General features: G+C 43.2%; 1 protein-coding gene across 5 annotated transcripts in view; it reads right to left on the bottom strand.

Annotated features, from left to right (window-relative positions):
* RERE (arginine-glutamic acid dipeptide repeats) overlaps positions 1–27,885 on the bottom strand; it is a 221,527-nt gene that overhangs the window by 64,299 nt on the left and 129,343 nt on the right. For all 5 annotated transcript variants that reach the window (XM_065696874.1, XM_065696875.1, XM_065696872.1 and 2 more), the window contains 4 exons: positions 22,706–22,754; positions 19,082–19,206; positions 18,424–18,523; positions 7,328–7,426 (listed from right to left, as the gene is read on the bottom strand). In XM_065696874.1, coding sequence (XP_065552946.1) covers positions 7,328–7,426; positions 18,424–18,523; positions 19,082–19,206; positions 22,706–22,754 — 373 coding nt within the window. The remainder of the gene's footprint in view (positions 1–7,327; positions 7,427–18,423; positions 18,524–19,081; positions 19,207–22,705; positions 22,755–27,885) is intronic.

Here is a 27,885-nt window from a genome sequence, read left to right as displayed (position 1 = left end):
ATTCCCACTGCACGTTCCCAATGTACATTCCCACTCTCTCAAACTGAAATCATATTTATTCATTCTTAAAGATCCTGCTAAACCATGGCAACTTGGGTTTGGTTCCGTTTGCAGCTCTTACCGATTGCTGAAGACCAGAAGATGTTCATTGAGTCGGAACCTTACTGGTGATATTTTGAGGGTAAGAAATTAAAACTAAGCAGTAACTCAGACCTTAACCTCCTAAGCCCACTCCATTACTCACACGCAGCCCTGCAATGCCATCTCCTTTTCAAACATCCCTTGATGATTTTTTCCCCCTCGACTATTCCAGCGGCTCTGTTTCAGTTTTGCTATGAATTACATTTTCTATAGCTGCCACATAAACAGCAAATAAAATTCATGGTATTTGTGCCCCAGTAAGCAGCTCTGTCTTCCAGCATATCGAAAAAGCCTGGCTTCGAAGGGGTGGGCAGTGAAAACAATCATTTCAGCAGCAGATACTCCAAGAAGGGCAGATGTGAAGCATTTAAAGATGATTCTAGGCAAGGAAGCCAAGCAAATCAGTACATGTGCTTTGCATAAGTAATTGCTTGACCAGCTACGCTGGATTACAAATACTTGCAGCCACGTTAGGAAATGAGTTTGCCGTATCTTGTCATTTTGGGCAGAAGGATCTCCACTTGCATTGTATGAGAAATGAGCTTTAAGCCAAAGCCAGGTGTTTATGAACTTGTAAATCCATGTACATGGCAAATTAGGGCTTATCACCAGCCAGGATTAAGTATCCCTGCTCAATATTTAGGAGGTTGGTTGAATGTAGGTTACCTCAGCTGCTCTACATCAAGAGCAATGTCAAATATTTAAAGGGTAGCATATTTCATGATAAAAGGTACTATCAAGGACATCATGGTGTGTCATCGATGGTTCTGCACAAGTAAAACGCCCTTCTTCCTAAGGAACACTTAATTTCTTATGGAGAATTCAGCATCTCTGAAAAGATGGGACCAAGCATAGAGGAAAAAGGAGAAAGCATCCCAAGGAATAATGCAAAACTATTGTTTCACCCAGATTCTCCTTATCTTTAGGAGCCGCAGCCCTGAATTTCCAAGGTTGTTCCATCAGCCTCGCCAGGGTTCTTCATAATCCACATCTGAATGGTAATTAGGAGCACAATTCCATGCAGCAACAGCATCCCTGTGCAATAAACTGCAACACAGCAGCAGCGAACTCTGCCTGTAGCTAGCATGCATAAGTAAACAGAATTAATAACTACCCAAGTGTGGACGGGTGACTTAATCTGTTTCGATTAGATGCAGCTCAGCCCGAGGCCTTTGTGTTATTTAAAATGTGTTCATCATGTTTAATTAAAAACCTAATAAACTAGAGGCTCTTTTAGTTCTGATTTATATTTCTCTTCTGGAAGCTGAATTGATTTTGTTAGTCCTTTTGATAAAAAGACAGAAAAACACCCGTATTCTGACTAAGGAAATAAAACCATGAGATCAAATCAGGACTGTTCTGTGAAGAACAGTCCGAATGAGTTTATTTCCTTCAACGTTTCTATTCCACAAGGTGTACCGGGATTGAAAGTCATTTCCAAGTTCACAAAACTTAAGAGGAACATTGCATCCTGTGTAAATGATAGGGTTTTTATCTGAAATAGAAGTGTGCACAATAAGCTCATTTCTGGGCCTGGAACAAATAGAAGGTCAGAACTGTACTGAACATCACTGAAAGGATAAAAAGTCATTTTGCAGAGAAGATTTTGTCCCAAAAATGGGTGGAAATTCTGTAAGGACAATTTTCCCCGTGAAATATTTCCACTGAAACCATGCCAGGAAATATGGGTGTTCAATTTAACCTCAACTGCAAGAAGGTAAGGACCACAGTTCCAGATCTGGGACCTGTGGAAAGCAAAGCAGTGTATCACCAGTTTAAATATAGGCACTCGGTTTGCTGTACCTGTGCCCCATAGACAAACTCCAAGCCTGCATGTTTCAGAATACAATCTGAATGTCAGTTTTGACACGTTTCCAACCGGAGAACAACTGACTAGCACCGTTCCAGTCTTAGTAGGGAGTTCTGATGGCTTGCATCAAAAACGCCTGTACTCTGCCAAAGACGGAGACAAATTCAGACGTGACCATGAGGTGCAGACTAGGTTTCCACTCACCTTTCACTCTGAAAATCCCTTGTTGAGTTTGAGTGAAGCATCTTTCTCTCGGTGAGTTGCAAGACAGACAGACAGTAACTACATCTTGCTTATGCTACAACCTACCCGCGCACAGTGATGGGTAACAGTGTTCGAGAGGCTGGGTGCCACTAGCTCTTAAGGAGACTAGAGAAGATGGGTGAGGAAAATGAAAGGAGGGAAGTGGCTACTCTGCAATCCCATTTTAGCAGAAGATACCCCATAGAACACATGCCCCATGGCTAAGTTAGCTCCCCTTCCCCAGCTACATGAGCCTTGCTCAGCAGTGTCATGACCCATGTCAGATGTGGCATTCAGCGGTAGAACACTTGTAAGAGGGCACTGCCACCAGCTGTATCAACACAGGGGATGTGCTGCACAGCTTCCCAGGACCACAGATTGGTTTGTGTTGGAAGGAACCTTAAAACCCATCCAGTTCCAAACCCCTGCCATGGGCCATGACACCTTCAACTAGAGCAGGTTGCTCAAATAATGCATTTACTCAGAACCGCGCTGCTTTCTTTCCTAACACTAACCAGATTCCGACAGATAACCGCTGCTAGGCATCAGTTTATAGGGTGCATGCCTATAAAGTGCTTAAATATAGCATTATATACAACAATGGCTCCACAAATTTGTCCACAGAAATAAATTCATGAGCATTAGACGTGAATCCAACCCCCCCTCACCAACTCGTCGCTGGAAATTGATGCTGTCAGGTGGAGCATGAGCCTTTATAAACAGGAAGCAGCTGCTGCTCGAGCTGCGTGTACATGCATCAGTAGAGAAGTTACTTCAGCCCCTTCTGTTAGGCAGTGTGGAAGCCTGGTTGTCACAGTATGCTTCTGAATTTACATACTGGAATAAGAAAGGTTTAAAAATAGCCACAGGTTTCAAAACACGAGGGAGACAGCAAACCTCTGTCTCCATATTCACAGAGCCCTCCGTTTAATTCAACCACGGGCAGATTTTATCCTCTGTTTAAGTTGATCTAAACCTCTGTAACCACATCAGCAGGAGTCAGAACAACATCACTTCTACCCGTGATTTTAATCAGTTTGATCATTGCAAAGCAGCTCTCGCTTGACAGTTTGGTCACAGGCGAAGCTGGTTTAGTTAACAAGAAAGGCTTTATCTATGGGCAACAGACAGTCCACAGAAAATGTTAAAAGCTTCATAAATCAGTAGGTTTTCGGTGAATTTGAGTTATTCATAGTGTTATACCACAAATACTAGAGAGACCTGTGCTGGGCACAGTGTTGCCAGCATGTGCACAATGAAATCAAGTACATGAAGCATCCAGCACAGTGGAAATGGACTCACCCAAAATGCCAACTGAGTTAGAGGTGTTTTGACTTGGGGAAGTGTCAAGTTTTAAGGATTACTTAGTACCAGCTCAGTTCTTTCCCTCCATGAACGGGACTACGCTTCTACTTGGGATGCTCTGCCACCTTGCCCGGTTCCTTGTCATTGCCGATATGCTCCTTCCCCACTGCTCCCTGCCCAGCTGCACATCTTCCCTGCAGCAGACCTTTTCTGATGCTCATCTTAAGAATCGGGCAGAAAATTAACCTAACGGGGGACTTTTGGGGGTTCCAGAGGCAAGGCAGCAGGCAGAACATGGTCACAGGGTTAGAAAGGCAGGAATGGAACAACTGAGACAACAAAAGCCATGATATGCATTATTTCAACAGGCCACACAGCACAGAGCCTTCCCTCAGTTCAGGAGTCTGAGTGACCAAGCCTTGTACCTGGAGTGGTACCCTCTTCTTTATCCAAGCTGTAAGAATTAAGGAAGCAGGTATTTTCTAGGCCAGCACAAACAGGGCCATAGTTTGAACCTAGGTCTCACACTTCCCTTAGAAGCCAGTCTCTTGGACTACCAGCCACTACTGAGCATCTTCCTGCTCATCACTTGCCACTATGAGATGGAGAGGAGACACACACTTAAAGCTCTCACCAAAATTTAACCATTTGGGCCAGACTTTTGGTTTGACACATCAGTGTTCCCTCGAAAACACTTGCTTGTGGAGTTCTTATACAGCTTTATGTATCAGACAAAGAGTCCTCCTCAGTTTCAGAGCCAGCAATAAGGAACCCTCCCTTACAAGCCTCAGAAGTGCAGTGCAGCTGCTTTAATCCGGAGGGGTTTTCACCCAGTGCCAGGGCCAGCCCTGCTCTGAAGCTGTGCAGGTGGAGCTTAGCTGTCTATAAATAAGAGCACAGTTTGATCTCTGGCTCTGCTGAGGCTGGAGGGCTGCCAGATGTTTCTGGAAACTTGGATGGAACAGAACAAGAACAAATATGATAAAACGAGCTGAGGCTGACAGTGATTTATAGAGTCAAGGATCGTTATTCTGTACTCACTTTGCACTTCTGGAGCAGTGTTTTTACTTCTCACTAAACTTGGCTTTTTCTGTTTGCGTGGCTCTATTCTTTATCATTTTAACATGGACAAATTCATGTCAAAAAGCCCTCACATGGCGTTCACAGCACAGCACAGCTGATGGAAAAGAAAACAAGGAAAGGGGGGAAATCTACACAGGAAAACTACACGTGGCACTGTACAATTTAACCCTGAAGGTGGGGAAGGATGTATGCAGAGAAAACAGAAGTTAAGACAAATACAAACTTCCCAACAGGGCAGAGCACTCCAAGTGTTTGTTCCTACAGTCTGTTCCCAAAACAAAAGTCCCTTTTATGACAAGATAACTGTAAAATTCATCAGGAAACTGTGATATAGGCTTTAGACTTATCTCTGCTTTGCTGCCAGGGCTAGCACATGATCCCCGCTCACTCTGCTTCACCACAGAGGTTCTTTGTTGGATTTCGGCATAAGCCAACTTTAATACAGGTTTATGTGAGCTGGCCTAGCCCTAATCTAGCTCTTGCAAAAGGTGCGCATAAGGAGAGAGCAGGCACACGGAACTCATAGGAAGAACTCCCTGAAAGACTTCTAGAGCTTAAAGCAAAGTCTCCGCAGCCACTGTCTGAATAATTAACAAGTGCCAAGAGCCCATGCAAGTTTTACCCACTATGGATTCTGGTTTACAGCACCAATGCCAACTGTAGTAGAGGATTACAAGAGCAAGAAACCACTGATAATTTACTACTTGAAATACATCACCAAATAACTAGCTACAAAATGCATTAATTCAAAGGGGGAAAAGAATGAAACAGGAAACCCAAACTCGGCACTTTTAGCTGAGCAATGCTGTCTTGCACCATAGCAGACTTCTTTCCGGTTATATACCTGGTAAGTATACATGACAAGATGAATTTTTATCCCACTTATTCCAATACAGCATATAAGAGAAGGCGCTTTTCCACAGGGGAATGTAAAAGCCATAAACACCTCGGAAGGTCTGTGATAAATATTTCATCATCACTAACTCCCAACCAGCTGATTCCCTACTTTAGTACACGCTGCAGCCTAACTATTGAGCTAGGAAACAGAACATTTTCCCATTCTCAAACCAAGCCGTGCCTGGTCAGCTCCTGTGATCTCACACGTTACACGTCACAGGGATCCATTCGGTGAAGCGTAATTAACGGCAGCGTTAAAACAGAACCCAGTTTTCAGCTGTAACCCAAATGAACTGGTTCAGCGCTTCTCCTGGGTACTGAAAACGCCCCGGGTTCACTTTAAACAGTCAAATGCGTGCTGGCTTGAGCTGCAAGGTCTGACAAACAAAGGGTTGTAACGCAGCAGCCTTCGGATTCCAACGGCTGCCAGAAAATGCCTCTCGTGATGAATGCGCTATTTAAGAGCCTGTTTGTTTACAAGGCCTCAGCAAATGAAGAATGCGTAATTTGCTCCCAACTTCCCATGATTTATTGCAGTTTACAACCCCACAGAAAGCTGGTTAATAAGCACAGTTGCATTGTATCAGAGGGATAAAAACAAAGCCAGCAGAAACCTCACAAACGCAGCAATTAAGTTGTAGAACGAACCACAAGGAGCACCTTTGCTTGCCGGGTTCTCACACAGATATCATCTCCCCCACATCTGGAAGCATACCCATAAATAAATACATGTGGTACATGAGTGTGAAGGGCTTTCCCTGCAGCAAGCCCAATCTGTCTGATGAAGAGGTGCCTTTCTTGGGTCAAAACTACCCTTTCCCACTAATCATACCGCAGAACAGTATCATTTAGTAGGCTAATAACAGTAACGTTTCAATCCAAAGCCATGCACACCAAAAGCCTCAACCTCTGTCTGAAGGGAAGAATGACATGTTTAGATGTTCCTTCTCTGCCTGCACAACCCCAAACCTAGAAAGCAGCTACCAGCAGCCACGGGGAAGAAACAGCACTATGACTATGAGTAAATTGATGAGACTTACAGTGTACTGGGATGTTAAATTGTAGGAGCCCAAATCCCTCAGCAATTCCAGGTCTGTAACTGTGAGGCCACAATAACACACTGCACATTTACTGCATGCCCCAAATTCATTGTGTCCATACGTTACTCCGGGAGCTACACAAGATGGATGTACCCTTTCAGTACGGTTTTGGAGCCTGACAATTCCTACATACTTTAAAGTAAATGTGGATGGCTAAATCCCAGCTTTCAGATAATCTGTTTTTGGTCTGCTCTTCGTCAAAGGTTCATCCATCAAGAACTATGCCAGTAAACACTTTCTAAGATTCCACAGGAGGGGAAGAAGGGACTTAATCTCAAACACTGTTTAGGAGAAGCACTGATACCCAACCTCACATCAGCCAGCTTGAGCTGACACTGAAATCCTCAATACCAGCAGGGAAAAGACAGGGACAAGACTTTGTATGCCTTTGCCATCTTGTCCTGCTCTAATTAATGAACATTAACAGCTTTCCTGGAGGTGAAAATCAAAGTGAAGTTTAGGGTCCTGAGTTTCGCACCTATTCATTTACCTTATAGCATCCACTCAAGAACAGTCACTTGATCTTCTTCTCTTATTCTACTACTGGAAAGGTATTCTCCTCCATCTAATAAAGTTCTGGAGATCAATCAAGACCCCACTAACTCAGAATCGTGCATGAAAACCATCCTGTGCAACAAATTCTTTGCCCATAAAGACAATGTCTTGAGAGAAAGGAAACTAAGAGAAAGAAAACAGCAAGAGAAGCAACATGAACTATAAGGCTCAAGGGAATAATTCATTTCCCTACCACTTCATCTTCAGTCCAACACTTCTCAATCAGTTTTGGCACAGGTTTCTTCACCAAGCGCTGCAGGGCTTTTCCAGCATCATAGTTACTTTCATGTAGCTAAAAAATAAAGAAGACAAATAGATCATTCAATGGGATTAGCAGGGATCTGATATTGGAGAAAAGCCACTAAAAGGGGCCACAGGAGATGTTCTATGCCTAATGATTTTTATTGTTGATATATGAAGTGAAATTTAAACCAACTGAAGGGTAACTGGGATTTTATTAGTAGAAAAAACAGCATGAAACCAAGTGCGCTTTTCCCCTTCCTTTCTCTCCCAGATCATGTTTGAGCCCATAAAGCACTGAAGATTTTTTGGTTAACTTTAACGTGGGGTTTTTTTTACATCAGAAATTCCAAGGAAAAGTTAAAAAAGCTCCAACAAAAGAGTTTTCCAAAGGCTTTGAATTTTAAGCACCGGATTTTGTCCAGATTAGCAGAAACAACTGGAAAATCTCACAAACAAGATTGCAAATCATGGGATATCGTGTTTACCCATCCAGAAAACTCTCTTGCAGAGATCACCACGCTGTTGGAAAGGAAGAACAGAAGAGAAACAAAACCTCTACAGATAGCTCCAGGAGTACATAAAAGCAAGTAGGGATGTCTATAAGTTGACCTCACTGTCACAGCCTATGGTGTCCCTTATTTCCCCCCCATAAATTGGGTATCTATATGATTAAAAGCTGTCTGAAGCAGGCCATAGACATTTAAATCAGGGTGAGGCAGAGAAACAACTACACTGAAAAATGCATTCAACAATGAACCCAGGAGAATCTCCGGCTCTTAACTCTTGATAGCAAACATTTAGCACGCTGCAGATTTATAGCCTGTCCTATCTTCAAAGTACAGTGGGATTTGAAGGCCTGAAGCACCAGTGAGGAACCTGCCCTATGTCTGCTGGAAATGATCTCCAAGAAAAAGAAATATTGCAGGGATGACAAAACCTGAATTATCTTCCTATACCCAAAAGGGAGAACAATTTGCATTCAAGCTTCCCCACATGACAAGAGGCAGTTTTTCTCCACAACGTGCTAAGCAAACCAAAGCTTCAAAGCTACAGATTAACATCACAGAATTGAACACTCTCCAAAGTCTCTTTACAACAGGGACAACCAAAACATGATTCTGTACATGGATTATCTCCTGCTTTTCCTTCCCTGCCTGAGCTGTCGGCATCCCCATCTCTAGAAGCTTCCATGCTGTTGGACCTGGGCTTCAGCAGTCGCAGAGAACACCGCAAGGAGTGTTGCGGAAACGCAGAGGACTGGGTTAGCTGTAAGAGAAGTGCACAGCCCACAGTCACACTGCACACCTCTACTGACAGGGACGAGCATGTTATCAGCTGTATTAAGGAAGAAATTAGTACATTCTGTGTTACGTTACCAACTGCCTCAAATCTATCATCAGTAGGAACAGATACAGAACTGCTGAACGTGCTCTTCCTTCTCCCCCAAGTTGCTGGGGCATTCAGAATGCTTCTTGTACTTGAAAGACTTCTAAAGTAAGGGATGTACACCTAAAAATAAAAGGTCACCGCTGGGCAAAGCCCTCTGATCATTACCTGCAGCGTGTTTGGGGAACAAACAGGAATGTTCCCTTCACCGGCGGCCTGAGCAGTTTTTGTTCCTTACCAACAACTAAAATAACAATAGCTTGCAGGGTGTTACTGCTCTAAAACAAGTGCTTGGCTAATATAATGGGAACAAGAGAGCGAACTCAGCCAGAGTGATTTTCTATTCATTTTCAGCTTTTTATATGGCACCTACAGGGAAGTTTAAGATAGTCTGTGCAGCAATTTAGAACTGTATGTACTAACGCAGGGTAACCATAGGAAACAATCCCTCACCTTCCCAAAACCAATCTCTTGCCCACCTACGTTCTTGATCTATCTGATCTCTGCAAGCCACTGCCAAGAGATGCATGAGCACATCAGAGCCATCAATAGCACCTAACATGGCTCTCCATCAAGGAGATGCATCTCCTGAGATCACTTACAGACACCACGGCTTTCAAAGCTGCCTCCAAAGAGTGCTGGCTTGTCCATCTGCCTAGTGACTGCAACAGTGCCGGCTCCCATGACTGCACCTCCATGCAAAGGAAACAAGATCTCAGCCCATCTTACATCAGCCACACTCAAGCGATAAGAGTCAAAAGCCAGGCTCACAGCACCAGCGCTAACACACACCTCAACAGCCTCAAATGGTTTTTAACTTGCCTTTTCAAGACTCCTCTGGTATGCAGTACCTACTTAAAAAGGCATGAAAATACGATGTTGTCCTTTCTACTGGGTACACATTAATTTCTCCTCCTTGTTTGCACTCCAGCACTGGGATCAGATCCATCGGAACGAAAAAAGAACTGTTTGTTTTGCCAGCTCACCTTACAAATGCTTTCTTTCTGTGCATGCCACTACCTAGAAGGTTTTTTCACTTAGGAAATCTGACAGTGTTGAAGAGAATAGTGCTTCTGTTCCTGTTCCCTCTTTCCTCCCTCTCAAAACATGCTGCAATGCCAAAGCCTCTTTGTAATTTGGAGGGCATCTTTCCTTTGCCTCAAGGACAACACGTGTTTTTTCCCTGGCAGCCCTATTGCCCAAGCAGTTCAATCTGCAAGAAAACATAAATCAGACATGCCCAGAAAGAAGGGACTGGTTATGGAAAACCAGAAGGGTTTCCAGGCCATCAGAACTGCCCAGACCAGCAATACAAAATAAAAGCATCAACTTTAGACCAAATAATGGCATTAATAACAACCACAACAGCCATAATGTAAGAGAAGAGTCCTGTAACAGAAGATGCAGATGTGAAAACAAGGGACCCGATACAGGCAGGTTTAGAGTCTTCTGAGAAAATGTTACTTTTAGCAAGCAAGCAAAGTAAAACTTGAATATAAAGAAGCTTTTTTTCAGTGCCAGGAGGAGAATAATGCAGCAAAAAGGCAAAATGTTTTCTTATAAGTGCCAGAGGTAAATTTACATGTTTCAATCCGGCTCATTCTCTGCTTATTACTTTTGGTCATGTAATATATATAAAAGGACTTTACAGGCAAGCTACTCAACCATATAAATAATAGTTGATGATGACTGCCTATGGTTTCATTAACTTCTGGTCAGTCTCCTCAAGGTATTGCTATAAACACTACATTACCATCCTGCCATCGAGAGAATCACCAATTTCAGCTTTAACTCTGCCATCTAAGTGTTGAAGCACCGAGGCATTACGCATGTACCCTGCTGCAGCAAAAAGGAGCGACACAAATGCGCTTTGAGAGAGAAAATCCAGCAACTTCTGCATCACTGGGCAGACTAAAGAAGAAATTCTGCATGTGTCCGTGTCCAAACCCCTCCCCTTTTCTATTACAACAGTCATTAAAGGATCAGAGGCAAGCCTTATTGCCATAAGGTCTGCACATCACCACAAGGTTTCAAGTTCCTGCTACAGCTCCTCAGCAGAGCTGCCATTCTCTGTTTGATGCTGCAAATAAATTCTCCTCTTGGCATGGCTCAGCTGTCAGGCACCTCTGTTCTGTAATGAACCCATGAATTACATCTTGCAGCTCTGACATCTCTGGTCTTGCTCATCAAAATATTGTTCTTCAATTGTAATTTATAACTTAATTTAAATGTCCCTTTTACCGTGACCTTTTTAGATGGGAATGGCATTGCATCTGGCAGCTTCTGCTTCAGCAAGGCATCCTTTTGCAATTACAGTCATTATGATCTCTGTTGAAAAGCCCATCTGACTTAGGCTGCATTCATGCTACAATATTAAATAATTGCAGGCCATTAAGAATGCTGTTATATTCCAGAGTCTCTTTCTGTAAGGAAAAACATTGCTACTATAGAGTGACAAAGGAGTGCTGAGCTCCTCTGAAACGTAACCCAGAAAAGCCAATAAAAGCAGAAGGGATTATTGAGATGGAACACATTTTGTGGGGATGCAGGCATGTCCAGCACTGGAATTCAGCAGTTCCCCAGGCTCTTCCACTGAACCATCACTGGTCAGAAATCACATCACTTGTCAGGGAACGGGGATATAAAACCTTACCTGCCCAACACAGAACCCCAGACTGGTTTGGGTTGGAAGGGACCTTAAAGCTCAGCTAGTTCCAACCCCTGCCAGGGGCAGGGACACCTTCCCCTAGAGCAGCTCGCTCCAAGCCCTGTCCAACATGCAGTAAATATTACCAATATCACAAGAGCATCTCAATACTCAAATAATGCAGAGGAGCCAAAGATTTTCACTGCTGCCAAGCAAGGGATTTCAGTAGATTGGGAGAAGATGGTGTTTGCTTGGTGCTGCACTGTCAATATTCACATAACATCTCCACTGAAGCACCAGTTATTTAAATCTCTGCAGGCTTAAGAACATGGTATCTATTGCTCCATCCCTGGCGGTGTTCAAGGCCAGATTGGATGAAGCCTTGGGTGGGATGGTTTAGTGTGAGGTGTCCCTGCCCATGGCGGGGGGGTTGGAACTGGATGATCTTGAGGTCCTTTCCAACCCCAACTATTCTGTGATTCTATTTATGAGGGATTTACTTCTCTCACTCTCTTGACACTGGTCAAGATACCCAGTAGCTCTCTGTAAAACTGCAGCATCTTTAAGAGTGTAGAAAACAAGAGGAGAGAGAAGGAAAAAGACGACAAAGAAAATGAAAAGCAGAACAAGGATTACTGCCATGTGGCTTGAGTAGCGAGGCCTTTTGGTGTCATTACTGTAATCCAAGAACCTAATTTAATACAAAATGGAATTTGGGACACATCTTTCAGTAGCAAAGTTGCCACATTTCAGGCCGATGCAGATGCTCTTTATAGCTATGGACATCTTGCCCTACTATCAAATGGAATGTGCTTCATTGCAAAGAAAGGTGAATCAGTAAAATCTATTTACAAATGCAGCTTTCTTTAAAGTGCTCATCCTCCAAAGTGGCACGATTCGATTGGTATCAACCAGGTCTGATACCCAACAACTAGCCCCAAATACCTGTTAGATCCAGGAATTTCCTTCCCAATTCCTATTTCAAGTACAACCTCCTCCCCATCTGCCTCAACACCAAACAATGCGGATCAGAGCTAAAAGATACACCGTTCTCAGACAGCAGAACTACTTTGCTGAGCTCCCTCTGGTGCCCGAGGACCGATCCAGAACCTGAATTGTCCAACAGAGACTGTGCCCACAAAGCTTGTTTGGCTCTCACAGTTAACTGGGAAGTTGTCATTTATAACCAGTTGACACAGCTTGGCCTGCAACAGGATCTGAATCGCAAAGAAGGTGACAGAAGTCAGGAAGCTGCTTCAAGAGAAAGTAACTACTGGTTCTGGTGGTTTGTATCTGAAAGCTTGAAAGTGTACAAATCAGTGCCAATGGTTTGCAAAACACCCCCAAAATTAAAGCAAAACACCCCCAAACACCCCCCCCAATGCAACTCCAGAATACCCCAAAAAGCAAGTTCCATCTCTTTCACCCCAATTCTAATCTGCTTTAAGCTTCTAAATCAGTCTAATTGCTACAAAGTCCTCTAAGATGCTAATGATGGCGATTAAGAAGCCAGATGCCTGTTACAGCCACTCTGCACACCCTGGTACTGCCAGGCTCTGCCAAACAGCTCAAATTCAGGTGCCAAGTACAGAGCAGTAGAGGGAGCCAGATGTGTCAGATGTGCCATATGCTCTTGTGGGCCCAGTGCAACAGGCATGGCTGGTGCCCTGCAAGCATCCAGGACAAGAACTTCCCAAATACCTGCAGAACTTGTACCAGCATTTTAAAACACAGCTTTCAAAAGGCTGAAAGAGCTGGGCTGGGTCAGCCTGGACAAGAGAAGGCTCCTTAAGGGGAGACCTTAGAGCAGCTCCAGTGCCTAAAGGGGCTGCAGGGAACCTGGAGAGGGGCTTGGGACAAGGGCCTGTAGGGACAGGCCAAGGGGAATGGCTTGAACCTGCCCGAGGGGAGACTGAGCTGAGCTCTTAGGCAGAAGCTCTTCCCTGTGAGGGTGCTGAGGCGCTGGCACAGGGTGCCAAGAGGAGCTGTGGCTGCCCCATCCCTGGCAGTGCTCAAGGCCAGGTTGGACACAGGGGCTTGGAGCAAGCTGCTCCAGTGGAAGGGGTCCCTGCCCGTGGCAGGGGTTGAGCTTTCAAGTCCCTTCAACCCAAACCTGCTCCAAGAGGTTTGTGAAAGTGTTCTATGAAAAAAAATGAATATTTTACATATTCCCAAACCCATTACAGGACCCCTGGCTGTCATTCCCGGCCCTTTTTATCTGCCTGTCCCAACAGCTTCTCCAGCCAGATTTCCTGACTCATCTTGCAAATAAAGCACTGAAGTTTTTTCCCCCAAAAGCAAGGATAAGGATGAATGAAAATTCAAAGTGGCAAAGCTGTCTTAGGCACTCGAGGTGGCTTCGTCTTCCTGCATGCCCAGGCAGGGAGCGATGGCCCCTGAAGTGCTGCGCTACCTCATTTGAACCACGAGAGTAACTGTTAATTAAGACTCATCCAAAAGGAAAACCAGTAATAATAAGAAATGCTAACATATATTTAAATCATTTTTGATGCTTTCAACCTTGTCTGTAGTTAATGAACAAGAAAATCTGGTCTAAAGGCAAGTTAAAACAGGGACTAATTTGTCTGGGTGACATCTTACTTGGAACAGAATTTCCTTAAACTGGATATATTATGTTTGTCACTATAATGACATGTTCCCATGTAAGACTACGTTATGAGAAGTCAGAACAATGCTATTACTAAAGAGAGATTTATACAGTATTAGCATATGATTGTTTTGTCTACTCCATGTAGTAGTATGCAAGGTGAACTGATGGTATTTTCTTACCATATGAGGATAAACGGAGATGCTGGCTCTGATTTCCCCGTCAAAACCAACCACAACCTCTGAGATCCACTCTCACACACACTGAGTCTGCACCCTGACATTCCCAGGGTCTGCTGTTTTATAGAACTGATGCTCACACTGCTGAGTCAGAACAATGGGAAAGGCAGAGCACCGAGAAGGAATTATTATCCTGGAGCTTTTCTAAAACTGAGAACAAAGCAGTAATTTAACTCCTTCTTGACCTGGATGCTCGGAGAAAAGACCTGCAGAAACTCTCAACAGCAAGCATAGGTCAAGAGCAGCGCAGGATAAAAGAGGTCATGAGGTTCTGGCTTTGTATTAGTATGGAGTATAAAAAGGATCTTAAACCAGATCTGATGCTAAATCAGAGCTCTGGAGCACAGAGGCAAGGAAATGGGAGGAAGGGAAGGGCAGTAACTACACTAAGATTTACCCTGCTCTTACTCCACAGTACTTGCCAGCAGTGGCAGCTCAGTTTACGGCCAGTATTCACCATATCACTGTTGTACTATTCAGCTTTTCTTTTGATAGCTCTAATCTGCAGGGCTTGGCAGCTCCGATCCTTGAAACAGGCCCTCATCACAGTGAGACACCTTAAAATCAATTCAGAAGAAACTTACCCCCAAATAAAATATATTGGGACCACAGTTGGCCATTTCTTACAAATACTTGCCCAATCTTTTCTTCCTTCTACAGAAGAAAACAAGCCACTGTGTCAGATGCTTGCGCTATGCAAAATCAGGTAGTTAGTTAAACAGGCTGACTTGGAACAGGAATGAATCCTGAGGTTTTCCCACTGATTTCCAAATTTCACTTAGCTTGGAATAGACAAAAACAACCCCACAAGTGGCTGATTACATCCTGGCTCTCCTGCATGTTTTTCTCACTGAGGATCTGCACAGGTATCTTGTAAATACAGTGTTTTGAGGGGCTTTTTGCTGGTATTCCGAGTATTACAGAGCGATGCCTAACCACGCTCAAAGCCCAAAAGCACTAAAAGAGCTAACTGCATTACTACTGAGTATTAATTAGGGAACTCTCACATCAAGCATGCTGATGCTCAGAACGCAATAGGGTTGTCCATAGTGACCCCAAACAAGGTTTGGGAGTACCTCAAATTAGCGTTTCCATTTCCCTTTTCACTTCTAAGGAGTTCTGCCTCCAAGCAACGTGGTTCTGCAGATCACAAGATAGGAGGAACTGGGTAGCTATAGGAATATTGGAGGGTTCCCATCATCTACCATTTCACTAATAAAAATGGCTTCATGGATTACGGGTCAATAATAAAACCGGTAAAATAAAGAGGTACTCAATACGCATGGTTTTGTCTTGCATGACTAATATTTTAAGGACTAATGCATCAAATAACTTTGTGAATATTTGAAGCACAAACCCCAGATAGGTATAGAATCATAGAATCATAGAATAGTTGGGGTTGGACAGGACCTCAAGATCATCCAGTTCCAACCCCCCTGCCATGGGCAGGGACACCTCTCACTAAACCATCCCACCCAGGGCTTCATCCAGCCTGGCCTTGAACACTGCCAGGGATGGAGCACTCACAACCTCCCTGGGCAACCCATTCCAGTGCCTCACCACCCTAACAGGAACGAATTTCCTCTTTATATCCAGTCTAAGCTTCCCCTGTTTAAGTTTTAACCCATTACCCCTTGTCCTGTCACTACAGTAGGAAGTCAGCCCAATTCAGGTACCTGTTCGATGGTCCTGTGATAGAAAAGACCCTCTCTACCTTCAAGTATCATGGTGAAAGACTTTCAGGAACTAACATACATTCCTCCATACTCTCTGTGTGACAGCCTGCACTCATCAGGTGGGAGATGAACTCCTTAAAGTGACAAATGCGGCATCAAATCCCAACAGCCAAAAATGTACCTGGACCATTAGTAAATAATCATTTCACTGAGCTGATATATAAGTTGCATTGTGCCCTCCAATGATCTTCATTTCTATCTGGTATAATTAACAATCAATCATGCTGAGGGCTACAGCATCTGTTACTACATAAATAAAACACTGGCAAAGGAGCTTGTCAGGAGTGATTTAGATGAAGTCTTGCTCTGAAGTTTATTGGATTTCCCTAGTAAGGAATCATACCATAACACATTCCTTACACTGCTCCTCTGGGTTGCGTATGGTAATTTCTAACCAAAACCACAACTAAGTGCAGGGTAAGAGTCTCACAGTTCAGCAGATGAATCTCGTGGTTTAGGGTCGATGGTGAACTAAAAGATACGAAGGGTCCCACTCTGTCAGGAGAACAGATTAAACTGGTTTCAGTTACTCAAAAAGTAGGCTCTTGGAAATAAAATTCCTTCAAATATCCCACTTGACAGAACTATTATTCATAAGAAAACACTATTCTAGTGAGCAGTGTGAGCAGTGCGCTCACAAAGTGAGCAATGGAAGTATCCCCGCTACCTTCTAAAACTGCTCTGAACAGTGTTAGTACTCAGAGGAGAGCTTTGCAGCATGAATAAATCAACCACCACAGAAGCCTGTGGAGCTTTCAAGAGTCATTAAGGTCAAACTTTGCAGACTGTAGTTTCTTTTGGAAGTCCAACAGCCCATATTCAGACTGAGTAGTGAATGGGAACTAGGCTGTGTCAATACCAGGTTGAAATCCAGCCTGGAGAGAGGAACAGAGGAATTGCACCACAATGCCTACAGAAGAGACACTTGAGCAACGCTGAAGTTCATGAGATGATTACACCCCAACCACAGGCTAAGTCTTACTGCTACACATTACAATGTCATACTGAGGGGAAAAGGAAGTCAGGACAGCAGCAGTCAAAGTTAGTACACATCCACAAACAAGATTTAAGAGGATAAGAGTTTGTAGAGGGCTTTTTTGTCAGAAGTGTGAAACCCTCCCCTGTTCAGGAGATAATCAGCAGTGATCTGAAAGATGTGCACTAGAAATACAAAGAGAAAAGAACCATAAGAACAGAAACAAAATCATTTGGGGCTAATCTAAGTCTCAGAAGAAAGAAGTCCACAAGTGCAACTGCAGGCTCCTTGGAATCCCAAGTGATTAAAGGATGTATTAGATAGTGAAGCAGTGAAGTTAAATGGATTTTCTGCATTAGTCTTTTATTATGGATGACAAAGGGAAAGAAATTCCAATTCCAAAAGCTCTTTGATGATTACTGGCCTTAACAGAGATTTGAGGCTCTAAGAAAGATGTCAGAGGACAACTTAGAATGCTCTAGAGTGGTGAGCCGCCAGAATCACACAGCATCCATCCCCAGAGAAAGAAAGGAATCAAGGGTCAAACAGGTAAGAAACAGGATGTGCAATACAGAGTTAACTGCAATTCTTGCCAAACACTAAGTCTAACGCACTGGCTGTCTTTAGGGAAGGAACCAAAGGACTAAGACTGACACATTCACCTCAGGAAGCAACGAAGACACACTTCAGCTTAGCCACTACCACCACAAGTCTCCCAAAGCTGCAGACAGGGTTTTGGGGAAGCAAACAACTGTAGATTTCCTTGTGTCACCAAAAAATATGGAATGACAGACACGTTTTTTCAGCTTAACCTTAGAAAACCATTTCATGTATGATGATTACTGATGACAGTGCCCCCCCCCCCATACAGTTAGTTGTTGTGTCTGCACTGAAATTGTGCAGGCATCTCAACATACACTTACAACTACAGAACTACTCAGTAACGCTTTATTTACACACACTGTGTTTATGCAAGAGAACATTTGGATACATGCCTCCAAATATAAACAACAAGTAAGACTAGATCATGGGCGGGACACACTGCAGACAGTCATTGCCACATACATGGCACTACACAGCTGATGGCATTACGCATCTTCCTTCTGGGAAATAACTATTGTTTTCCTACAGCTAGAAGCTAGCTGGACTGAATGAAAGGACAATGAGTAACTACTCCAGCTGGTGTACTTGACCTGAGCAGCTTCCCATACAGAACATTCACTACCTGTCATCCTAAGGGTACCACCCGAAAGTTAATTCCTGAAGTTCTATAGGTGACTTACGAAAACAATTTGGCATTTGAAAGGAAATTACAATATCCTAATACACATCATATACATATTGTGATCCCAAAATCTATTTCATCTGCTAAATATTTTAAGCACTACATGCTTCAAGTAGTCCAGAAATAAATGGAAAGCCTGTTCTTCCATGCAGTCATTCTATATACTTACTGTGTTGAGTGCGTTAAGTGTAGTGTCATCACGGGAGGCTGCAACACAACCATCTTCTGTGGATCCTCCATCACACATGCCTGCAAAAGCTGCCATGCTCCTTTATGGTTTGAGGGGACAAAAGTTTAAAGTCTTCAGCCACTGTTTGATGCACACATCATGCAATACACAAATAGTAGATTTACACCTTAAATTGCCTATTTCAGGGCCTTGCGATAATGTAGAAACAAGTAAAAGAAGGCACCATGAACAGCTCTTATACAAAGCTGAGTCAGCCCAGCACATGGAAAAACTAATTCAAAAGTAAAATCTAATCTAAGTGCATTTCATCCAGTAAAAACCGGCACTGCAGCAGTACCAAAGCCTGATCAGGATTATGGAAGACAGAACCTCCATACCTGAGGACAGTCTCACCAGAGACAGCCACCTTTTTGCTGTAATATTAGTTTCATGACGTTAGAAAACTGCAGGTTCCCCCCATCTCTGTATTCTTGCAAACTACAAGCACTTGACTCACTCTGAATTATGATGAGGCCCACCAGTGCCATTAATCTACCAGGTAAACAGAACAGAGTGACTGTAGCCACTGCACATACACAGTGGTCCACATCTCCATCACAGCATTCCAAGGACACGGTAGTATCTTGGCTGGAATTACCTTGCTGCCCTAAGGTACATAAGTAAGTCGCAGTCATTGACTCCTGGCATCCACACAAGTTCTTCATGCTGTGTCACTGTGTCACCATCTGGGGAAGGAAATGGCTGCAGATCAGGAAGCTTAGCCTGGAAGAAGAATAATGAGGGTTCATACAAGCATTAGTTGTGAAAAATGTTAGGAGGATGCACGGTGTTATCAATAGCAAAGTATGTAAAGTCTCTGGAATACTGGGATCTCATAGAAGGAAGGTATTCGGACAAAAGGGAGCAGAGCCATTTGATCCAAGTTGCAGAAGTTTGATGGGCCATCTCTTCACTTTATCCAGCATTCCTTCGTTTAGAAGGGCACTTCATCTTCTGACAATCATGCAGGGTTAACACCACCTCTCAGCCCACCACCACCAGTGAAACCCTTCTGCATACAGACCAAGTGCAAGCGTGCCCGCAGAAATGCTATGGTTAGAAAGTAAACCATTTTGCACTGCATAGGTAGTCCTCGACTGTATAGAAATCCAACTATTCACCCTCAAAGAGACAGTTTTCATTTGTCAAAAAGATGCTGCTACAAGTTAAAACATACTCCTGTAACATCCTAATATGAAAGGAGGCAAGAATGCGGCTACCATCTGTGTACCCTTTCAAATCAGTTTAAAACCCTACACATTTGACACCAAGTTTAAAATTAACTCCTCAGCAAATCATTAAAACTCTACAGAGAAACAAAGATACCTCCTGCAAATGAGATAGCTCAGTGAAATGAACTCTGCCACTAAGTATTAAACTGTATCCAGAGACCCAATTAGCATCTTTAGTCATCTCCTGCTAAGGGATGAGATAGCTGAGAGCCTCTTCAGAAACAGCTTTTAAGCCCTGTAATTACCTCCTATACTTACAACGCTAAACATATTTGAGAGGCAACATTTACACATAACCAGTAATTACAAGTCACAGGTTCAGATGTCTTTCATGTTCTGCTCTTTAATCTGTACTTTATTTTACTCCTTGCCTGGGAAAATGGGGATGCCATTGAACTTCTCTTCTGGAGAAGGATAAGCAAGCATTATAGCAGGATGAGACTTCTATGAGCTATGCATCCTAGGGACTGGGCTGCTTTCCGAGATGAATGTTCACCCTTGTGTACTCAAGGAACACGCTGAATTATAACAGTTACTCCCAAGAACAACTTCCTCTCAACACCTCTGGTCATTAATTTGTTAGCCAAGTCTTCAGAGGAGAACATTTAGTACAGACCCAATCTCTTCCTCCACTGCATGTGAATTTTAACGACTGCAATTCTATACCTTTACCTTCACTTGTGTCCCTATTTGCTGTTATGATACAAGCAGTAGATTGAGGTATCTGTGTACTAAGCATTTAAGCAACCCCAACAGACCTCTAGCATTTGTAACACACAATTTAAGGGAAATGAAGGCAACAGGTACTCATCAGAAACCACTAAGGTTGTTTCTGGTGCAGATAACTTATTACCACCAAGGTGGGTGGAAGAAAACGGATCTAATCCCTGAATCAGACTACACAACGGAAAGCAGCAATATCATCTTCAATCTGACTTCCTATCGCAGCCTACAATCAGCATGCATATATCTTAAGATTACACCCTACACTAATGAATATATCATTTTAGCAACGGCGTTTGTCTGAAACAGAGATGCTCAGCAAACAACTGGAAGAACAATGGAAGCTAAAAATATTAAGGAAGCAAAAGTTACAGTATTCTACATCCGTGGACCTTCTTCCTACTTTTTCTTTCCACCCATAAATGCACCTGGTAATTAGACCCTACAGCACAGATGACTAATCCCTGCCAAAATATTAGATGACAATTGGAGATGAAAGTTGTTCTGAAGGTATCATTTACAGTACTCTTATTATGACCAGTGAAAAGAATACTACCAGTTTAATTGCCAAGGACTTTCTTTTCCTCTAAATGCAAAACATCCTTGAGATTGTTACATAGGTCCCATAAATGTCTGCTTACAGTAGTTATTAAACGAGATTTTATGAGTCTGAACAAACATTGAATGAACTGGGATGCAAAAGCCAGCACTTAGTCAGGACAGAGGCCATTCCACAGGTAAAAGAGAGCACTCAGCTCCTCGTGGTGGATCTGGCCTTATAAACCAGAGTTGCATGTTATGCTCTTTAAGAACTGATTATTTTCAGTGCATGAAGGATTTCCCTCAAATTAGAACTAACATGCCAGGAACAACCCAACTTCTAGAGTCTTAACCTTATTCTGCTTCCCTGTGCTTGAACACACTCACATGCTTTCTGCATTTCTATTTTAATAATCCAAATGACTTAAGGCACTGGTCTTTAAGAAGCTACTGTTCTTATTGCTTCTCACAGTCAAATGAACAATACAACTGAGGTCTCCCCATCTGTAAAATGAAACCTCATCCTCTCTACAGCATTGAAAAGGTCTGCATGAAAAGCTTCCTGGCAAATACACATAAGATACTATAACGTGACTTCTGTAGACTATAGACAAAAGAGTTACTTCAATAACCATCCAGGATTACCATGTCTCCTAGTAAAGAGAATTTAAGCTGCTTTGTGTGAAAGTTATGCAGGTAAGAAGGTGAGGACCAACTCACCTGTCTCAAAGAGCAGGGAGAGAGCAAGTTGGTGACGGTGGCACGTGGCCGCACAGGAGATGCTCTTTAGGAAGAGCTCCATCTCTAACAGCTGGCCCAAACTGCTCCAATTTCAATACTAATTTCCCTTCTCGGACAACTGTTGAATCCCTCCATACACAACGCCCCCCCTGATGTTTCTGCTGCAGTACCACAGTTGGCCAAATCACTTAATATAACACTAGAAGAACACGTGTTTACACTTGCAGTCTGCACAAGTCAGTGAGGAAATGCAAAGGCTACAGACATGACACCAGGCAGAGCATGTTCAGAGCCAAAAGGGAGAGCAAGGTTACACTGAATCCTGCATTAACGACAGCTGGATCAACAGACATGCTTAAAAGCACTGTGCCCTGTCTTAGAAGATGACTGCAGATGTAAATACATACTTATACCTCAACAGGAAACAAACCTCTCTCAGATTTAAAATTCCTCCATCCTTCTATAATTTTGTTATGTTGGAAAGATCCTGACTTTAATGTCACTTCTAATAGAAGTTCAATTTCTTTAAACACACAGATTGATGAAAAGGACTGCAACATACCCCAAACACGACAGTTTGACTATGCAACTGCAATTCTGCTTTCAGCATAACTGGGGAACACCACTGAATTAATTCCATAGGTTATTAAAAGCATTGCTTGCTAAAAGCCAGCTGAGAGACTATTTTGGTTTTAACTCCAGAATGTGCCAAATAATAGCTGAGATTTTTGCCTCCTTCCCACCAGGTACTTGTATTCCTTCAGTCTTACTCCAGAATTAACTCAACACCACCACTGCTAATAAAAATCACTAACGTATCAACGCTTGGCATAGGACAATCGCATTAAGGGAGCTAAGGAATTCTAAGAACTCATGCTGAATTGAAACAACTCGTATTTGAATGCATACAGTTGAAGTGTCATCTGAATTGATCAAGTGGCAAAAACATGCTCGCTGCGTATCTGAACACAAACAAAATCCCTTACCTGATGGCTGGGTCCGACTCTGATTTCACCTTGGGTACTGTTTAGCCTCCTATTACATAAAGAAAAAAACAGTAATGAGAATGAATCCTACTACAGGTTAATGCACAGGAAATACCATGGTCCTCATGAGCATCTTTTGGGTCCGTTTCATTTTGAAAGAGAAAACATCTTAAATAAAAATATTTGGGGTATTAATCTTTAAGGAACAGAGCTCTGTGTTACCAGGACTGGCAAAACTAATTAAAACCATAGAACAGTTTGGGTTGGAAAGGACCTTAAGATCATCCAGTTCCAACCCCCCTACCATGGGCAGGGATGCCTTCCACTAGAGCAGGGTGCTCCAAGCCCCATCCAGCTTGGCCTTGAACACTGCCAGGGATGGGGCAGCCAGCACCTCAGCACCCTCACAGTAAAGAACTTCTTTTTATCCAACGTGAACTTCCCCTGTTTAAGTTTAAACCCATTCCCCCTTGTTCTATCGCTACAGTCCCTGATGAGGAGGTGAAAACTGACCTTCCAAGACTCCTGTAAAACAGCATTAAAGACCACAACCAAATCCAAAGAAATTCAATACAATTAAGATGAATAGTCTTCCTTTCCTATAAATTGTTCCTATTTAAACAGACATCTTTTATTGATATTCTGCATATTACATTAAAAGAATGACAAAACTCAGAGCTGTTACAAGACAAACTTTTGATTTTAGCACTTGAATAACTGCAAGACATTTAAAGCGAGTCTCAACACTAACCTAACAGATCACCATCTTTAATGTGGAAACGGGCTGGAATTCATCTGGCAATTTGCTGTTACGGGAATAATGATGACATTTTACAAGTAAGCTGCGGCCCTGCAGGGTTTCTGCTTCATCCTGCTGTGCTCACAGCAATGGCTGAGGAAGAGCTCCTTTAAACTTTCAAAACTGAGATTACAGCTATAAACTGCTTGCCCTGAGCAAAACTAATGATGGAGAGCCCAAACCATTAAACACCAGTGAAAGTCATACATGCTACTGGAGAGGTTTGGGGGTATCTTTATGAGCATTTGACAGGGAAGATACATATGTGCATTAAGTCAAACTTCACCTTACTGACCACTCTGTTATTCATCGGTGCACAGTGGTTAAACCACAGTAGTGAATCCGAATGGGCCCTGTCCAAGACAAGACGACAGGAGAACCTGTCAGACAGGAATCCCCACAGGTTTTGTAATCCTCAGTCTCACGCTGCCTGCGCAATGCTGCCTTCCCTCTAAACCACGTGCCAAAAGCCTCCTGAACATGTCGGAATGTTTTTCTCCAGTGCGTAGCTCTGCAAGACAGGATCTGACACCGTCCTCTTGTTCTCAGGTTATGCAAAGAAACGGCTGAAGTGGAAATCCACATTATATACATTAAATACTAGGGTGCATTTTCTCAGCTACGAGGTGGCAGGATTGTCCCTGTGAGGAATGAAGGGGAAGTGGATAACAGAACATGCTGATGCTCTTCCTTCATTCCCACGATTCATTTTAAAGCCATGTACATCTCTACCAGTCAGTGCAAGCCAAACATCGAACATGTCCATGCAGCATCTGCCAGCTCCAACACTTCACCAGCTAAAGGCTGCCCAAGTAGGTTTTGTTATGAAACGGAAAACTAAGCCGTTTTCCGATAGGAAAAACCACAGCACTCCCAACATCCCCTCAACTCCCAGTTTCTCCGGTTGCATCACAGGGAATAGGAGAAAGGATTTAAGAATCAAGGGTGATTACAGGATGGTGGAGCAAAAAGAAAAGCAAAGTTCTGGATGAGACTTTTGCTCCTAACAGTTCATGTGGAGTTAGGTGGGAAGAATGAAATGAGAATGAACTATTGAGAGAGAAATTTCTGAGTGCTTTTCATTGCTTTTCACCACTTCATGATCATATTCACATCCTAAAGGTGCTCCCCCTCCAGAAGGTGAGGCTGGGCTGAATGAGGCTGCTCAGCAGCTTGCTCGGGCTGGACTACATCCCACTTGTGGCTTTCAGAAGGGCAGTGAGCTGATGGCTCTGCGCGGGCACCCAACCTGTTAAATCGTTTTTGACTGTTTCCCCCTCCCCAGGAACGGGTTTGCAAATGGAAAAGGAATTCTTGCTATGGAAACTAAACTGTGCTGCAGGTTTTTAAGCTAAATTATATTGGTGGAGAGCAATTACAATAATAATGGCACGACACTCTGTGTTTATTCTATGGGAAAGAAATAAGAAAGAGGCCCCAACACCGTATATGAAATCCGACACAAAAGGAACGGATGTAACAAAGCAGTATCCATAGCAACAACAACTTAATATTTCAGTCCTCTTCAGCTGCAGTGGATTAAATATAATGACAAGATGTTCCCTTTGAAAAGTAACCTGTTGCCATGGCAACGTTGTATTCTGCAAAGTAAACAGGGGCTGGTCAGAAAGGAGATGGAAGCTGGCGATGGAATATCAAAAAGGCAAGAAGCTGCTGTAGCAGCGCGGGGCAGGACAAGCACACGCTAATCCGAGAGGGGCTGGCTCCAAACAGCTCCCAGAGAAGAGAGAGGATGTTCAGTTCAATCAAGCTTTGTCCTTTCCATTCAAAAGCAACAGGGGAGGTTGGAGGTTCAAGGCCAAAAGCAGCAGCACTGAGAGGGAGCAGTTCAGAGGTGAGGATGAGAAAGGAACAGGAGAGAGCACAGGGTGGTGCAGAGCTTTAATTTATCAGCCGGAGAAAGAAGGGAAGAGAGGAAGGCAGGCTGGCAACAGCTCTGCATGATGTCTAATACAGGAGCAAGATCAACCCTCCCTGTTTATAAAACAGAATGGTTTGGGTTGGAAGGCACCTTAAAGCTCATCTAGTTCCAAACCCTTGCCATAGGCAGGGACACCTTCCACTGCACCAGGTTGCTCCAAGCCCCGTCCAACCTGGCCTTGAACAGTGCCAGGGGATAATTCTCTTCAGAGCTCTCCAAAAAGGGGTCTCAAAACCAACACGATAAAAACCACTGCAACACCTGCATATCACCAACCCAAACCTGAGAGTGCAAAGGAAGTCGCAACAATCAAACCAGAAGCACTAGCAGTGTGAGGAGCATTCAGTATCCTGCAATACAGCCTGTAGGAAGGGATGGGGCTCCCCGAAGTTGAGACCAGAAGGGTACCAGCATCGCGATCACCGTGCATTCAGCCAGCACACGGTGAGCACAGATTGTGTGCAAAGCCAATTAGAATAGGTCAATTTTCTTATATGATGAGAGATTAAAATAGGAAAGATACAGCTTAAAGCTAGGATACATGGGGGGGGGGGCTGTTTTTAATAAGCAACCTTATGAAATCTGGGGTTATTTACAGAGCCTGGTAAGAAAATCAATGTCCTACTAACTAAAACCAAACCCAGATTAGCTGTATGCATTATGGGCAGAAGAGATCATAAATCACAACTGTACACTGATGTAACCAGTCACTATTATTGGCAAGATAATCAGTTGCATAAATTGAAAGCACAGTACTTGTCAGGCAATTCTTACAGATTTGAGATGTCTGTAAAATCAATGTGAATCTGGAGAGGTTTGGGGAGAAAATGTCTCAGGAAAAGGGCTTTTAAACACAATTCCTTCTATGCAAATGGTCCAGTACCCAAGATGAAATAAAAAAGGCTCCTCACAAGCAGTTCTGCAAACATCTGGCAAGGATCATTTTGTTCCATCTCGAGAGGGACAAAATGGGAGAGAACAGAATTACTGCACTCTGACTTCAGCTGGTTAAGAAGTAGTTTATCAAGGCCCGAAAGGGACTGGCATTCCATGCCAGAGATCCATGTGGCAGGACATTCTGTTTCGTTTTATCCCATGCCTCCATGAAACAGAATTCAGACCTTCCCTCACCACTCTCCTCCCTCCCTATGCAGGCCCTGTCTGCAAAGGCTTAACTGTAAATAAAGAGCTTTACATACATTTGCTCCTCTGCAGCGCTAAAGAGGTTGTGAGATTTCACCACAGTGATGCAAAATAGACTGCCCACAAACACAATAAGCCTCTGCCATACATCACAGATCTAACTTCCTCCAAGCATCTGCTGATGGGCACTGCTGGGAGACAGGATGCTGAGACAAATGGATCCTCAATTTGACCCAACACCCCCATTCTTATGCGTGCTACGTTCTTACACTACACAGTTCAAAAGACAATAGGGACAATCAGGTTTAGGCAATTCAATCTTTAACCAAAAACCCCACAACTAACACAAATCTGTGAGTTAGGTGCCTAAGAATGAATAAATCGGCTCCCAACCCCCAAAGACAACTACATTACATTGGTTTCTTTTCATTATATGGGTACCAACACCAATTTACGGATTAAAAAATGGCTTTTTAGCTTTTCCCAACAATTATTTTCTACACTTAAAAGATTTTGCTTTAAGTTACCTGTGTCCAGCCTGCACCTGGGGCCTTAAACCTCTTTCTTTGAGCAAGGTTTTAAAATCCCATTTCTAGAAGTAGTATCCTAATGCTCAGAAAATATTCTTGCTAATGGTGTGCCTCTAGTAAATCGAAGTTTTGTTTAAACTATGTTGTAATAAAGACATTCACATGCAATTTTGTGTTCCAAGTGAAGAATCAAACCCGAATTTTACGCAAATGGACTTCTATGGGAATGTTCGGAGTGATTGCTCAATCTGCGCTAGGAATGGATAAACATGTACCAACATCTGTACCTTCGGGACAAGCTCAAACCTGCTGAGCGATTGAAGAGTCACAACTTGAAGGAAGTGGAGGACTGTGCTCTGCACCTTTGCTGCTGTTTGGGGAAGGAAGTGATTGCAAAGTCTGAGTCAAACAGGGAAAGCTTTCACAAGATAATGTTATTTTTCATCAAGTCTATACATGAGGAGAAAAGGACTAAGCAGCTCTTAGAAGCACTGTCCCCTACTCAAAAGGTAGGATGGAAGTGATTGTAGCAAAGCCATTCGGGGGCACATGTTATTGCACAGGAGATAAGCATCCCCTCCACATAGGAATTACCTGTGTAATATTTAGCGTCTAGATTTCACTGATCACCTCTCTAACACCTGGCTTCTGCTATTTGTTTAAATAAGGAAGACACCACTATGTTGACCACAAGCTCAAAATAAATGAGGTAGTGGGAACCTTTACATGATGCAAAGGTTTTTATCTGGTCTACATGTGATTTTAA

This window comes from Lathamus discolor, chromosome 16 (assembly GCF_037157495.1).
Source record: "Lathamus discolor isolate bLatDis1 chromosome 16, bLatDis1.hap1, whole genome shotgun sequence".
NCBI classification, from domain to species: Eukaryota; Metazoa; Chordata; class Aves; order Psittaciformes; family Psittacidae; genus Lathamus; species Lathamus discolor.
The sequence above is the reverse complement of the archived record's forward strand: the minus strand, read 5'-3'. Positions and strand labels throughout refer to the sequence as shown.